This window comes from Podarcis pityusensis (genome assembly GCF_964106645.2).
Source record: "Podarcis pityusensis genome assembly, chromosome: 15".
Lineage (NCBI taxonomy): Eukaryota > Metazoa > Chordata > Lepidosauria > Squamata > Lacertidae > Podarcis > Podarcis pityusensis.
Window position 1 is genome coordinate 29,473,208 of NC_138040.1, and position 15,297 is coordinate 29,488,504.

Below are 15,297 nucleotides of genomic sequence, written 5' to 3' on the forward strand. Positions count from 1 at the left end.
GTTCCACAGATTCATTGGCTGTGATGTCAGTGGACATGGGTAGTGAATCTATGAAGATCGCCATTGTGAAGCCTGGGGTGCCAATGGAAATTGTCTTAAACAAGTGAGTGGGCTAAATATGTGCTGCAATGAATGTGACTGTGGCAACAACTGTTTTGGAGGGCTTGACACATCAAAGAATTGTAAAGGTGCCCCAAGGTTCATCCGGTCCAACCACTTACAGTGCAGGAATAAATCCATGTCTTAGTGGTGCAGTACAGAAGATACGGGGCAGTTTCCCATAGGTGTAACTTCCTTTTGCCCTTACTTATTGTTCCCTAATCTTAGATGTGGTTATTTAGAAGAGACTCCACTGCGTTTCTCTTCACCTGTTCCAGTGCTGAATCCTGGCATTGAAAACCAGTTCTGCATTTCTCCAAGGAACCCAGAAGTTAGACCCCAGGAATCTCTGGGGCAGGGCCATTGTGCAATGCACCTGCTTTGCTTGTAGGAGGTCACGTATTCAATCCCAGGCATCTCCTGCTTAAATTTATTAGGAACCAAACGATCGGAATAGTGTGCCTCTGTCTGAGGCCCTGGAGAACCACTGCAGACCTGAGTCAGAAATATTGCTTCAGCTAGATGAATAAATAGCCTAGCCTGGTTGTTAGACAACTTCCTATCTCCCCAGGAAACAGTTCTAGTTTAACTTTTCTTGTTGTTCTAGGGAATCTCGGAGAAAAACACCAGTGGCTGTAACTCTAAAGGAGAATGAGCGCCTCTTTGGTGACAATGCCGTGGGAATGGTAAGTCCCTCAGATGTCCACTCACACATCCCCTCTGCCTTTTCTATACTTTGTACCAAGAGTATTTATTTGCATACACAGCTTGTTCTTCTGGGGTCCTGTCTCTGCTGCACCTTCCTCTTTACACTTTCAGCTTCAATAACATGTTCCTCCCCACTGAGATTTGTTGAAGAGACAGTACTACAAGTCCTCTTTGGCAGGTTATCTCATGTTCCAGAGAAGGACTTTTCCAGTGCTGGCATGCGGTGACTTTTTGGGTTTTGGAAACAGAGGCTCCGAAATGCCACTTTGGGTATTTTCAGTAGTTGAGTTGTTGAGGGTTTCTGGCGTGTATGCCTTTTTAAAAGAAATTTATGGGGGATAGGTGAACATTCCGGAGGAATCAGCATGGTTGTGTGTTTTTCCTGTTTTTTTAATAGGGCATCAAGAACCCAAAAGTGGCTTTCCGGTATTTCCAGGATCTCCTGGGCAAGCGCATTGATAACCCACAAGTGACCATGTACCAGTCACGGTTCCCAGAACATGAGCTGGTGAAAGATGCAAGGAGGGAGACAGTCAGTTTCAAGCTGTCAGAGTACGTTTCCACTTTGAGGTTTGCCACGTGGCACTGCTGAGCAAGAAAGGTTGTGGCATCTTTCTGTAAGCCACTTTGGGAGTACTGCTGCATAGATTTGGTTGGCCAAATGCCATGGTCAGCTTGTATTTGGTATGTGCCCTGATAAGGGGCAAGTGGTTTGTGGAAGTGATGAGGTCCACTCATGCTCAAAAGATGCATTTCACAGCTGGGATCAGGAATTTAGAATTGATCATTCTTGTTCTTCCTTGCAGCAAATTGCAGTATACTCCAGAAGAGATCCTGGGCATGGTGCTCAACTATTCTCGGGCACTGGCAGAGGAATTTGCAGGTTAGAAATGACTCTTGAGTGTTTGAGGCACAAGAGTTGTCTTTCCTTCTTTGGTCAGCAAGGATATGAGTAAAAATATGCCTGAACCAGGAGCTCACACCATACCTTCTCCTTATCTTACAGAACAGCCTGTCAAGGATGCTGTGATCACTGTCCCTGCCTACTTCAACCAGGCGGAGAGGAGAGCGGTCCTGCATGCAGCAAAAATGGCAGATCTCAAGGTTTTGCAGCTCATCAATGATAACACAGCTGTGGCTTTGAACTATGGGGTGTTCCGAAGGAAGGACATCAACGCTACAGCCCAGGTGCTTGTAACTGGAGGGTTTGGGAGGGGGGAGGTTTTTACCCAGGGCTCAAGCTCATTGTGCCTCTGTAACCTTACCTAGAAACCACAGGGAATTTGGGCAGGGCAGTCTTCTTGGTCAATGAGAGCTGCCTGTTTGAATCCAAACTTTTATGTGAATCCAAACTTTTATGTACCGGTTCCGCATTCCCCTAATTCCAGCTAGCCACATACACAAGCGAGCAGGGCCCTCTCACCTGTCAGTCATCTGATATTACTATGAAATCTAGTGACCAACTTATCCTTTGTAGCAAGGCAAGCTGTGTTACCAAAGCCAAGCCAAGTTTCAAGTTAGTACCTACTGGCCAATAGGCAGTGACTCCAAACCTGCTTTCTGCAGGTTTGACTACAGATTGGCTCTGTGACTTGAGCTTCCTCTGGAGAACTTGGTTGCACATCCAATCCACTGGGCTTGGAGTCACCAAGGCCACAGGTGGACACTTGAGGCCTGTTAGAGTTCCACATGCCTGCTTTGTCTGTCAGTTGATTGACGTGGACAGGAAGCCTCCCTTGCCAATGCACAATCTGGAGCATTCGTCAGGACTCCCAATATAGCATCTTGTCAGCTGCATCTTTACCTGTCTCCCACCTGACATCACACATGACATCTGGTGTGGGGCTGGTGGGCATACTTGGCAGAAAACAGCCTCATGGGCCAATTTTGGACCCATATTAGGTCTAATTAGGCCTGCAGGCTGGAGGGCTGACCCACCTCTGGACCAGATGAACAAACAGTCTGACTATTATTATTATTATTATTATATCCCACCCATCTAATTGGGTTGCCCCAGCCACTCTGACAACTTCATACTCTTGTATATATTTTTAAGCTTGGAGACTGCTGATCTGACTTCCCACAGACATTCATGTACCATCCTTCAGACTGTGATACCTCCGTGCCTGCTGTTGCCTGCTGTCTTTAGCATTGATTCTTTCTTGATTTCCAGAATATTATGTTTTATGACATGGGAGCAGGCAGCACTGTGTGTACCATCGTGACTTACCAAGCAGTGAAAACCAAGGACTCGGGAACCCAGCCTCAGCTTCAGATTCGGGGTGTTGGGTAAGAGCTTGATTCTTGGAATTAAATTTGCTAGAGAGTCAGGAGAGAGCAGGAAAGGTTCAAACTGGGAGGTGTATTGCACAAAGCAGAATCAAACAAATTCATAATGGAACATGTTGGCTAGGTCCTAGCTGGAGTCAACATGCCTCTCCCCCCCCCCTTCTTTTTATAGTGATTTCCTGGGAATGGCAAATGTGGAGAGTGCTATTGCATTTGTTTCCTATTTGATGGTTGCCCATAAGCCACTGTAAGATTGGGATGCTGGATTTGGATGGACATGTGGTCTGATCTGGCTGCAGGGCTCTTGTGGAAGGATGTTTAGAAAACCAAAATGCTGGTTTTGGGGTGGGAGGGAATAGAGAGATATCAAGCTTGTTAAGAGGAGTGGTAGCTGGAGAGGTAGTTGCTGGGCTTCTTTGCAAAGGGGCTGCTGGCTTGAGTAGCTGCTTCCACTGCATACCTCGTCTTCCTCCTCAGATTTGATCGCACACTGGGAGGGCTGGAGATGGAGCTGCGCCTCCGTGACCATCTGGCCAAACTCTTCAATCAGCAAAATCCATCAAAGGATGTCCGGAAAAATCTCCGGGCCATGGCCAAGCTGCTAAAGGAAGCCAATCGCGTGAAAACAGTACTAAGTGCCAATGCTGACCATGTGGCGCAGGTAGGTTGTGTGTGTATCATTTGGTGTGGCATGGGTGCATGGAAAATGCCTAACCTTTGTAGTCTGCTATAGTCAATTGTAAGCAGCTATCTGCTTACATGTAGATGAAAAGCTTCTACATTTCATTAAGGTCTTATCCTGTTTTGAAGGCACAGTAGAAGCAGTTTGGTGGCTTCAGAGAGGAAATGCTGCATGTGTCTGTGAGATAAGATGCTCTTGGTTTCTCTCCCTAGATCGAGGGCTTGCTGGATGACATTGACTTCAAGGCCAAAGTTTCACGGCAGGAATTGGAGGAGCTGTGCTCTGATTTGTTCCAGCGGGTTGCAGGACCTGTGCAGCAGGCGGTCACCAGTGCTGAGATTGGTTTGGTAAGTGCGGATGGTTTTGTTACAAGGTCTCTCGTTTTCACCAAACAACGTGAATTCCACAGCACAGGCCATGGTGGGAAGCACTTACTGCTCCTTCCAGGCCACCTACATCTGTGCAAGCAGAACTCTTAGATTCAGAAAGTGTAACAGAGTTCAAGCTCAGAGAGTCAGACCTTGTTATCTTTCCCCAATTCCCAGAATGAAATTGACCAGGTGATCCTTGTCGGTGGTGCCACTCGTGTCCCAAAAGTGCAGGAATTTCTGCTAAAGGCAGTTGGCAAGTAAGCATCAGCCCAGTTTTGGTGGTACTTTCCGCCTCCCACCCCTCAAAATATTCTCTGTCCAGAGCAGGGTAGCATCTAATCATTCTTCTGTTGACAACACAGGGATGAGCTGGGCAAGAACATCAATGCAGATGAAGCAGCTGCAATGGGCGCTGTCTACCAAGCAGCTGCCTTGAGCAAAGCCTTTAAGGTGAAGCCTTTCATTGTCCGTGATGCAGCTGTTTTCCCCATCCAGGTGAGCTGTGGTTCATTACCAAGTATCAGAGTGCTGTGGATTTCAGGGAGAGGGTTGGTAAAAAGCCTATCTTGGCATTCTGTCTCAAGTGCTGATCTTTGTCCCTTAATGACAAGACGCCTGTTGGCATGCAATTGGCTCTCCCGTGGTAGAATCTGGAAGAGGTACAGTCTGTGCTTTATCCTCTCCTAACCTTAGGTTGAGTTCACCCGTGAGGTAGAAGAGGAGGATAAATCCAAGAGCCTTAAGCACAACCGGCGGATCCTGTTCCAGCGCATGGCTCCGTATCCCCAACGGAAGGTCATCACCTTCAACCGATACACAGATGACTTTGAGTTCCATGTCAACTACGCAGATATGGGCTTTCTGGGTGACAGTGACTTGAAGTGAGTGCAGTTGTGGGTCAGCCACAAAAACAGAACATGTTGGTTCTTACTTTCCTTTCCCCTTTTGTTATGGTAGTTACAGCTGCCCGGGAATTTGGTCTAAGGAGGGAAGAATTGACGGGGTTTGCTTAAAGAACAAAAGCAAAACATGACAGAGGGTGGAATAGCTGGATATTACTCTTTATTGAAAATTTGATTGTTTTGAGGAACTCTTGTATGTGGTAGCTGGAAGTCCCTTTTACTTATTTTTGTTATCTTTTTGTTTATCTTTCTATTCTGTTATTATTTCCTTAAATATTCTTTTTCTTTTCTTTTCTTTTCTTTCTTTTGTTTCTGCTTTGGTCTGGTCTTCTATTGTATTTTGAAAAGTCCTAATAAAACCCTTTTTTTAAAAAAGGCTTAACTTGACTCATGTTCTCAGAGTTTATGATTCTGCCTGAACTCAGCTTTATGTCAGTGGCTACGGCTTTGGGAACTCAAATTTGTTCTCGGCTGTTTGAACTTGTGCCCTTGCAGCTGAGTATCCAGGAAATAAAATATCTATATTACTGCCCTTCAGTGTTTCTACAAGGTTTTGTGATTTCTGTGGTAGAGCTAGAGAATGGGAACAGAAAGGAGGGTTGGCCAGCCGCTGTGCTCACCCATCCCAATGTGTGTCCTCGTGTGGTTCCTGCAGAGCTTTCGGGTCCTTGAATCTCACAAGGGTGAAGCTGCAAGGAGTGGGCGAGAGCTTCAAGAAACATTTGGATTATGAGTCCAAAGGCATCAAGGCTCATTTCAACATGGACGAGAGTGGTGTGCTGAGCCTCGATCGTGTAAGTACCGCTTCAATGCCCTTCATCTCTGGCTTACTTGCTGGACCTTCCAATCTCATTCTGCTCCATGTGTTGTCTCCCAGGTAGAATCTGTGTTTGAGACTCTGGTGGAGGACAAGCCAGAGGAGGAATCCACGCTAACAAGTGAGTTGGTTGGGTTGCAGCAACAGCTCTTCTCGTACCATGTAGGCAGTTTGACTTAATCTGCCCCTTCCCAGTTTTCAGCATCATTTTGAGTGGTCGGAAATGAGACCTTTCCAACTCTTTGCCCCTCAGCTTTCCCAACCAAGCAAGCTGCGGTTGCAAGGACTGGTTCCTTGGGGTGGGGCCTCTCTGTTCTTGGCTACCTTTAGTAATCCGGTATGCTGGAGAAACAAGGCAGTGTACACACCACGACACTTGGCACTCGGAGACATGGAGGTTTTACATTCGTTGAGGGTGTTGTAGTTTTTACAGCTGTAGGGGCAGAGGTGACCCATGCTATTTTGCCAGCCGACACCCACCCCAAGAGGCTGCCACATAGATTATGAAGGCTTTCACTAAGCAGACACAAAGATCTGTCCCTTACCACAGAGGGGATGGTCAGGTGGCAGACAGGAGCTGGGTTTTCTGTGTGTAGAACCCAAACCTTTCTTAAGTATGTTTCTTCTTTCGAACAGAGCTTGGGAACACCATCTCTAGTCTCTTTGGAGGAGGGAGCCCTGTGCCAGAAGCACCTGAAAACTTGACTGAGACTGTTCAGGTGAGCTCTGTTCTGTGGAGAACCTGCCAGCAAGATGCAGGATTTGAGCCTAATGCAAATGTCAGCAGGGACTTGAAAAGGGGTACAAATATGAAAAAAGATCAGGGGTGGATCCTGGTATTAGTCTCAAGAGTTCTGTGAACCTGTTCAATGGCACTTTGTTCTTGGCTAAAACCATAATAAATACTTAAGAGTCAGAAGGATTCCATGACAAGTGTCTGTCGCAGCAGAGCTTGTAGCTGGACCTGCTGGGTCCCTTCAGAGTCATGCCTGTCTTAGCTGAAGAAGCCTAGCTGCACAAGGTTCTTATAACACCCTTGGGAATTTCCCTTCTGTTGCCCAGGAGGAAGAGGAGAGCCAAGCGGAAGTGGGTAAGGAGGACCAGAAGGATGACAATGGGGCTGCTAGTGAGGAGGAAGAAAGGCAGCCAACGCCATCCCCATCTCAGGAAAAAGCTGCTGAAGATGCTTCAGCTGAGGACCAACAAGAGGAAGGAAGAGAGAAATCTGACTCCCAGGTGAGCAAGCAGTGAGCAGGGTCACTGAACAGCCTCCCCCCCCCCTTTTATCCAATAGGAGACAAATGAGAAGGCGTCCGTAGGGGTGAAATTATTGTGGGGAACAGTACTTTTTCACGTTTCAAATCCCCTGAACCACTGTTGTCTACTTATTGGAGAGGGTGGGAAACTTCCTTTTAAGGTCTGGTGCCTATGGGGTTGTGTGAGAATTCTCCTGAAAACTTGGCATCTACATGGTTCTGAGCATGGCTGAATCCAGGGCCATTACAAAACCTTTTGCTACCTGAAGCAAATACGGTGGTTTCCACCAACAACAAATTGTACATACAAACTCTGACTGGACCAGCAGTTGAATTTTTTATTTCATTGTTGCCAGTGGAATAATGCTCTCCACCAACCCTGAGGGCAACAGTAGTTATGCAGGTACAGATCTTACAACAGAAAGATATGGCCAGGGAACTCAGAAGGAATGGGGTTGTTAGGTAGCTGTTACCAGAAGTTAGCACTTGAGGTAGTTGCCTCTCTTCCTAATGGCAGGGCCGGCCCAGCTTAAATTTAAAATTAAAGCAAACCTGTCAAATGTTGGCTCTAGCTGGTGGCTGAAAACAGCCCCCTGTTAGTCCTGGAATTGCTCCCATCTAGGAAGCCCAAGAGAAGACAGATACTGGGAAGGATGAAGAGCCTACAAAGAGCCCCGAGAGCAATGGTGCCAAAGCAGCCGAGGAGGAGGAGAAAAAGCTGAAGCCGCCAAAGAAACAAAAGCTGGTGGAAGAGATTGCAGTTGAGTTGGATGTGAATGATGTGCCAGAGTTGCTGCCAGAAGAATTGCAGGACTCCATTAAGAAGTAGGTGGATCTTCAGGGCTGCCTCTGCCCCCTAGCTGTGGGCTGGGATGAGACTGCTTGCAGTCAGTACATGGGGATGCTTTTTGTCTTCTCCCATTCAGAGAAGGTGACCTTGGGTACCTTGTTCTTCCCACCTTTTTCTAACATCAGGTTGCAAGAATTGACTGAAAGAGACATAGCAAAGCATGAGAGGGAAAAGTCAGCCAATGGCCTTGAGGCCTTCATCTTTGAGACTCAGGTAGGTCCTGGGAAAAGGATCAGAGGGCATAGATTGCTTTAGCGGGTTCATCTTGTTGCCGATGATCCCACCCCCATAAAATTATTTCTCTGCTGCCGTATAAAAGTTGCAGCACTATTGCAATTTGAGCTGTAAGAAAATTTGGAATAGGTCAGGGAGGCTGCCGTGTCGCCTTTGGCTAAATTTCTGTCAGGAGGACGAGCGAACAAAGCCTAAGACTCCTGTTTGGTGAATGTTCCCATAAGTGACAAGAACTTCAGAGAGATTGATTTTGTGTGTGTCTTTTTTACCAGGATAAGCTACAACAGGAGGAGTATAAGTTTGTTTCAACAGAAGAAGAGCGAGAGGAAATTTCCAAGAAGCTGAGCGAAGCTTCCAACTGGATGGAAGAGGAAGGCTATACAGCCACAACTAAGGTTGGGGCACCACTTTGAACTGATAATATCTTTTTCAGGGGAAACTTCTCTGTATTGTAAGGCTAAAGATTCTCAGAGTGTGTTTCATGTGGGTTATCTGGACTACAGTAGTGTCTTTCCCTTGCCAAAAGCATTTTAGAAATTTTTGCCAGTATGTTTTGTCAGAAACGGAAGAAGGTGACTTGCTATGGTTGATGAGAACAACTTTAAACTTCCTTGACTGCACTGCCTTCTGGGCAATGGCAAAATACTTTGTCATTCATAGCTGCAAACATTGTGCGGGATTCCCGTGGTCTGCATGTCTGACCAACCTGCAAGTGTCACACTTGGCTTGTGTGTCCTCTTAACTTTGGGACGGGGGTTTGAACTCCCTGGGAACTGGATGCCCTAATAATAGCTTAGCTGTCACTGTGGAGACTCCAGGGCGGAGTTCTAGTGTGTCTCCAGGCAGGCTCAGTTTGTGGATGTTTAACCCCTACTTCCTGAATTTCCAAACCATCAGTAATCTTTGCAAGATGATATATGTGTCCGAGGCAGAATTTTAGTTTTTTAACTTCTATTCCAATTCACAGGAGCTGAAAGAGAGGCTCTCTGAACTGAAGAAGCTGTGTCGGAGCCTTTTCTTCCGTGTGGAGGAGAGAAGGAAGTGGCCAGACCGTCTAGCTACCCTAGAAAGCTTGCTCAATCACTCCAATATTTTCCTCAAGTACGAGCAACCAAGATGTCTTTAGTAGGAGAGGAGGGGACTTGGGTTGGGGCAGAGGGGATTGCCTCACTTACACTAGCAGCTGAGATCAGCGCTCTCTGGAACCAAAGGGTGTGCATGGGGAGCTGTGCAATGCAGCTGTTTAAATCTCAGCAAGGCAACCAGTGTACCACACAAAAGTTTTATTTTAATAAGCCTTGTTCTCAAGCTGATAGTGGAACTCATGGAAGAATAGCAACCGGTTCCAGTGCTGTAGCGTCCTCTTGCTAAAAGTTATATATGAAAATGGTCTCCATTTGTGAGAAGTTGAGTTTCTTAGCATGGAACGCTAAACTCTTACCCATGAGAGTTGCTTTCCAAATCTCTGCTACTTTGAAAGGAAGTAAGGGTGCATATCAAGGACACATGTGCATGCTGCTGTAAGGGTGTGGTGGAGTTTGCTTTTCTTACGGAGGGCTGGTATTTTACCGTAGTCATACATACTGGGGTTTTTTTCCTTTCCTTGAGCAATATATATTTTTATGTAGAACTTCGGAGTTGCTGATTCCATGTCTTTGTCACCAAATAGAAAGGAAAATTGTTTGAGGCAAAATAAATTGGCACTCATGGTCACTGGGGGAAAAATCCCGCTTTGTAACCATCTCCCGAAGTTTCACCTGTTGTCCATCTCACTTGTTAACATGGTTGTCAAACTTAGCAGTTGAAATTAGCTAGAAATGTTCTAGGGCCCTCCAGGACTTGACATCTTTCCGCAGGGCCTGCAAGACAGAGCTGTTCCACCAGGCCTTTGGTCAGGGCGCAGCCTGACTCCCTCCTTTGGCAATCTTTACAATACTTTAGTTTATGGTTGCCATCAATTTTGATTTTAATTAATTCTTTGATGTTTTTATAATGTTGCACTATTTTAGTGTTGTTAGCCGCCCTGAGCCCGGCTTCGGCTGGGGAGGGCGGGATATAAATAAAATTTATTATTATTATTATTATTAGCGTAGATATTTCTGAGCTGCATCCTGTGTCCCAGTTGTCACTTTTCCTAGAATAGTAAAGCTGAAGGTGTTGTCTTTAGCAGTTGTTGTTGGCTGCACAGGAGCCAGTTACACCAACTAGAGAGCTTTAATATAGTGTGAAAACTGCTTCAGGGCAAGAGGGAGACACATTTCTCATTCATTTTTTTCAGGGGAGCTCGCATGATCCCGGAGGCTGATCAGTTATTCACAGAGGTGGAGCTAAGCACCTTGGAAAAAGTTATAAACGAGACAACGGTAAGAAGGGTCACAAGGAGTGCAGAAAATCTTTTCAGTATCCAAACTATGTGCGTTCATGCATGTGCACGTCTTGTCCCTTCTGCTCTAGGCTCCAAAAGATACCCCTTTTGGTCTTTTTACTTAGAATGTTGTGATTCAGTTCACAGGTAAACCTAAGAATCCTGCCAAAATACAGTAAGCCCACAAGTTGTGCTCACTTTATGGAGTGGGGGGTATGAACGAATGAATGGATGGTTGTAGAAATAGGGCTCAGCAGAGGCCAGATGGAGCTTTTAAGCAGTGATTATGCACTGAGTAGTGGAGTTGTGTCAGGTCAGAAGGCCATTGGCACTTGGTAATGAACAGCACCAAACAAGGCTGGTCTTATCAGGTGGAGCCTAAGGATAATATGTTTTCCTGGGTTTGTTTGTTTTAGTTGTGGAAGAATGAGACCCTGGCAGAACAGACCAAGCTGTCGCCCGCCGAGAAGCCTATTCTGCTTTCCAAAGACATTGAGCTGAAGATTGCAGCTCTGGACAGGGAAGTGCAATACCTCCTCAACAAAGCCAAGTTTTCAAAGATCAGGCCCCCCAAGAAGAACACCACAAAAACAGAAGCGGGCAAGAACACCACTGTGCCTCCTGAGGGTGAAAAGGTCATTCCTCCCAAAGATGAGAATCAAAAAGGTGAGAAGGTCTCGCAGCAGCATCAGTAGTCTTCTAATTCCCCTGTTCATATTCCCTGGTGTTTGAAACTAGCCCTGTGGAAGACTGCTTGGTGTAAAAGAGGGTCCTCAGTCTTTGCTGCCTCTTCTAGCCTTTGGTTGGTTGCTCCATGAGATGTATTGTAAATGGTTCAAATTTTTCTTGGGTGATGTGGTGTGCATCCAGTTTGGTCATTGCACATACCTCTGCAACTATGGATACCATTTTTTCTCCTTCCAACCAGATAAACCAGAAGATGCTAGCCCAGTCAAAGAACCACCCATAGAAGAAAAAGCACCACTGGATGATGAATTGGGACCAGACTCTGGTAAGGAATGAATCGATTTATTTTGATCACTGAGCAGAACTCTGATAAGGAAATATTGGGCTGAGAGAATTGGAGTTCCCTAGGCCATGTGATTGCTTTTTCTTGGGTTCTCCACGTCATAGTGGGAATTCAGGAACCTTTTATTCTGGAGCCACGCTATTGTGGGCCTCAAATTCACAATGTGAAACAATGTAAGGAAACAAGTTATCCAAATTACTATTTTAATAGCCATAGTCAATTCATACAGTTATGCTGGGAAACTCCATGCCACCCTGGGAATTGGCTGCAAGACAGGGGGAGACGTGGCTGCTTTCAGAAAAGACACTGGGCACTGTGTTGCTCAAGGGGCACCAAGAGCATTCCCAACATTCAGGGAGGGAGGAGAAAAGACAGTAATACAGAGGGATGAGCTATTCCCAGACAAGGCTTGCTCTCCTCCTTGCCCTGCTAACCCAGGGGAAGGGTGCTCCTGGCAAAAGCTCCTCCCCAAGTGATCTCAACAGTCCTGATGGAGGAAGGGGCCTCAAGAGCATGTGTAGGGAATTTAAGTGGCACAAATGTGTGGGTTTAAAGTGCCACAAAACTGATTGAATTTTTATGCAGTATGCATCTCAAGGATGGCAATGTATCCCCCCCCCCCCAATTAACCTTTTCTTACTTCCTGTTTACCTCATCCCTGCACTGCACGAGAGTTGGCACTGGGAATCTTGAAGAACCAAATCCCTTTGGAACCGTCCAGGGTTAGGGTGGGGATTTGTAGAGGTAGCAACCCTTTACTTTTCGATTCCAAATGCTCTTCCATCCGCTAATATGTTTGAGTCTCAAACCATGGCTTTATCTGCCTGCTCTTGCGTTCTAACCCTGCTACCCTGTTGCTGTTGCAGGAATTTTTCTTACTCTTTGTGTATCTGAACATGTTTCCCCGGTACTATCGTGATTTGGAAAGTTGTTGTCCATGCTGCACAGTTTTGATTCATTATGGTTTTTCTGCTCTTGCTCTTTTCAGGGCCACAAACTGACAAGAGGTCGGAAACAAGGGAAGACACCAGAACCAATGATGAATTATAACAGTTCCTTAAACCCCCCCTTGCACCAACACCTATTTATTTACAGTTAACTCCATTGTTTTTATGATGGACCTGGTTAGTGGAACATGGCACAGACTGACAACAAAATGCAATAGAGCTGTACATTTTTTTTCTTTCTGTTGGGGATTTATTTGTTGCTGATTTTGGTGTGTTGTCTTGTCTCTTCCTTTCTTTAAAAATGACTTTGAGCTCACTGGGCACTCTTGCTGTGTTTTCCACAGCACTGTCCCCAGAATTGCACTTCTAACCAGTAGATTTAATCTACCTGAAACTGTTCTAGGAAATGACAGTTGGCATCAGCAGTTTTTTGGGCTATGCTTCACCTTCTGGAAACATTATTTGTCTGCAACTGGAAATATCAAATTGGAACCTTCTGCTTCAGCCTCATCATGTTATGGTTCATCAACTAGGTTTGAATGAGCAAGTCCCTTTATATTCTTACTCTTGGGCTGTTGATGGACAGTTTTCTCTTTTGGGGGTGTCTGTGCAACTGAAATGGATGAAACAGGAGTGGAGAGTAAAAGAAGTTGGCAATTCTTGGAAGGAAAACCAAAATGCTCAAACAGATAACTATACAACTCTGCTTTCAGAAGTATTTATCAGACAGCTGTAGCATAGCAGGGATGGCAACTGATGAGACACGCATCCCTGATTCTTATTATCAGTTACTGCCTTTAGCAAAACTCCCTAATGCCAGTCATTTTCTAAGAGGCCCATGAAACTATGCTGTTGTAATAAAGCAGGAAGTCTGATCTATCCCAGAAAGGTACAGGTTTTCTTTACCTATTTTATTTGCTCCTCAAGTTTGTAGATTTGCTTTATAATTGCCTTCCCAGCAACACTGGGCACTGTTCTTAGTCTTGCCATTTCCTAATACTGCTGATGTTATATGGTGATTTGGGAAGCTGGCTTACAAAGCTTGCTGTCTTGGGTGGTGAATGCACATTTTTGTGTGTGTGCACCTTTTATTTACTAGCTCAGTCACCCTACTGGCAGCTGAACTTTCCACTTTGGCCACCTAGTAGTGTAGTAGGGACAGCTTTGGCTATAGGACAAATAATTGTGATACTTCAGTTTTCAGAAGTACAAATCAGTCCAACTGCACATAAATTAGAATATGTAAAGATGTCACAAAGTAGAGGAAAAACTTCATCCAGCCCTTTTTACTTCAGTTTTCCCCTCTACACACAACGTCCAAACTGTTCAAAGGAATATCATATGTAGACCATGCTGAGACCCTGTTTTCTTTAACATCATTGCTCAGCAACTCATTCCTAAGCACTGCCTCCTACTCCCTAAAATCAATTTGGAAATGTGTTCTTCTCTTGAATTAATTTCAAGACGTCTTTGTCTTAACTTGCAGCTTTGAGGAATTATTTCTCTAGTATTCAGGCAGAAGTGGTATGCCAAATGCTACAGGCTCCTAGAACAAGGCAAATGTGAGAAATTAATACTAAATTGTGTGCTGCCTATTGTAATGCCCCCTTTCCTCTTCATTTCAACAAGCTTTTTACTTGTGCTTGGAAGTTAAGCTTGCCATCTTTCCCAGTTGTGTGTATATATATATATATACACACACAGGTGTTTTTGCCTCTGTTAAAATGTGCATTGAATATTTGGATTTTGATGAAAATGGAGTTTAAAACCTTATTAAAAACAAAGCAACTGTTTCTGCATACCTCTGTTTTGAGCAGAATGTGCATTCTACTGTGAGCATTGATAAAGTAATTGGAATTTGAATGTAAATCTTGGTTTCCTGAAAAACATTTCCCTGAATTTGTCTTGTGCTGTGTCTGTCTTTTCTTAAAAATTTTCCCCTTTTGAACACGGCAGGCTTAGAAGTTTTAATTTCTCTGTCATGGGAATGTAATTTGGGAGTGAAGGAGGAATGTTCCCTCTTCCATTCCTCTGCTGCTGCCTAAAACCCAACTAAGCCTAATCCAGAAAGCCAGTAGGCAAGAGAGTACCTTGTGCTGCCACCTTTGTGTGCTCTGCAGAAATTGTGCAAGTTCCCTCTGCCATATTGGCACTTACTTAGCTGTGGAGTCTGGGGTTGTTTGTTTTACATCAATGTTCAGGTGCTCGTTGGTCAGTTCTGTTAACTTTTTTTTCTGGAGGGAGGAAAGGAGAAAGTGGGTGGTGATCACATTATAAGTCATTCAGTTGAAATGTATTTGCTCCTTTTGAAAATGGTTTCAATAAAATAACTTGCTTTTCTAAAAAAAAATCACTCTTTTTAAATGGAAGAATAAAAATTGGTGGAACCTACACTGGCTACCCTCTCAAACAGATGGATCCTAAAGTGCCACCTACTATCTGCTGCAGTGATGGATTTCTAAAAGGTGAGGGGCTGCCTGTTTGGTAATCCCTAACCCATCCAGGCCTCCTGTGTGGGCAGTGAGAATTGGCCATGGTGCCTAAGTGCAGTTTTTCTTTCCTCTCGCTTCCTTCCCCTCCATATTGGTGGATGCATTCTAGAGCTTGGGTAGTCAAGTCTGGTGCCCTCCAGGTGTTAGGCCCCTATTCTTTTAAGCCCGAATGGCTTAAGCCCAAAGGCAGTCCAACAACATCTGATGACCACCATATTGGCTACCTTGTGTGATTTTTTCTTGTCCCTGAACCTC

At 45.1% G+C, this 15,297-nt stretch overlaps 1 protein-coding gene across 2 annotated transcripts in view; it reads left to right on the plus strand.

Moving 5' to 3' along the window:
- The window catches only part of HYOU1 (hypoxia up-regulated 1), an 18,115-nt gene extending 3,215 nt beyond the window's left edge, over nt 1-14,900 (plus strand). For both annotated transcript variants that reach the window (XM_080983419.1, XM_080983420.1), the window contains exons 2-24: nt 10-103; nt 707-785; nt 1,205-1,359; nt 1,614-1,690; nt 1,814-1,995; nt 2,981-3,096; nt 3,574-3,757; nt 3,991-4,125; nt 4,324-4,406; nt 4,512-4,644; nt 4,843-5,030; nt 5,707-5,845; nt 5,929-5,989; nt 6,505-6,587; nt 6,931-7,104; nt 7,747-7,949; nt 8,100-8,187; nt 8,481-8,603; nt 9,176-9,309; nt 10,487-10,571; nt 10,990-11,239; nt 11,502-11,585; nt 12,592-14,900. In XM_080983419.1, the coding sequence (XP_080839545.1) occupies nt 24-103; nt 707-785; nt 1,205-1,359; nt 1,614-1,690; nt 1,814-1,995; nt 2,981-3,096; nt 3,574-3,757; nt 3,991-4,125; nt 4,324-4,406; nt 4,512-4,644; nt 4,843-5,030; nt 5,707-5,845; nt 5,929-5,989; nt 6,505-6,587; nt 6,931-7,104; nt 7,747-7,949; nt 8,100-8,187; nt 8,481-8,603; nt 9,176-9,309; nt 10,487-10,571; nt 10,990-11,239; nt 11,502-11,585; nt 12,592-12,653 (2,898 nt within the window). In that variant the 5' untranslated portion in view covers nt 10-23 and the 3' untranslated portion in view covers nt 12,654-14,900. The remainder of the gene's footprint in view (nt 1-9; nt 104-706; nt 786-1,204; nt 1,360-1,613; nt 1,691-1,813; nt 1,996-2,980; nt 3,097-3,573; nt 3,758-3,990; nt 4,126-4,323; nt 4,407-4,511; nt 4,645-4,842; nt 5,031-5,706; nt 5,846-5,928; nt 5,990-6,504; nt 6,588-6,930; nt 7,105-7,746; nt 7,950-8,099; nt 8,188-8,480; nt 8,604-9,175; nt 9,310-10,486; nt 10,572-10,989; nt 11,240-11,501; nt 11,586-12,591) is intronic.
- The last annotated feature ends 397 nt before the right edge of the window (nt 14,901-15,297 follow it).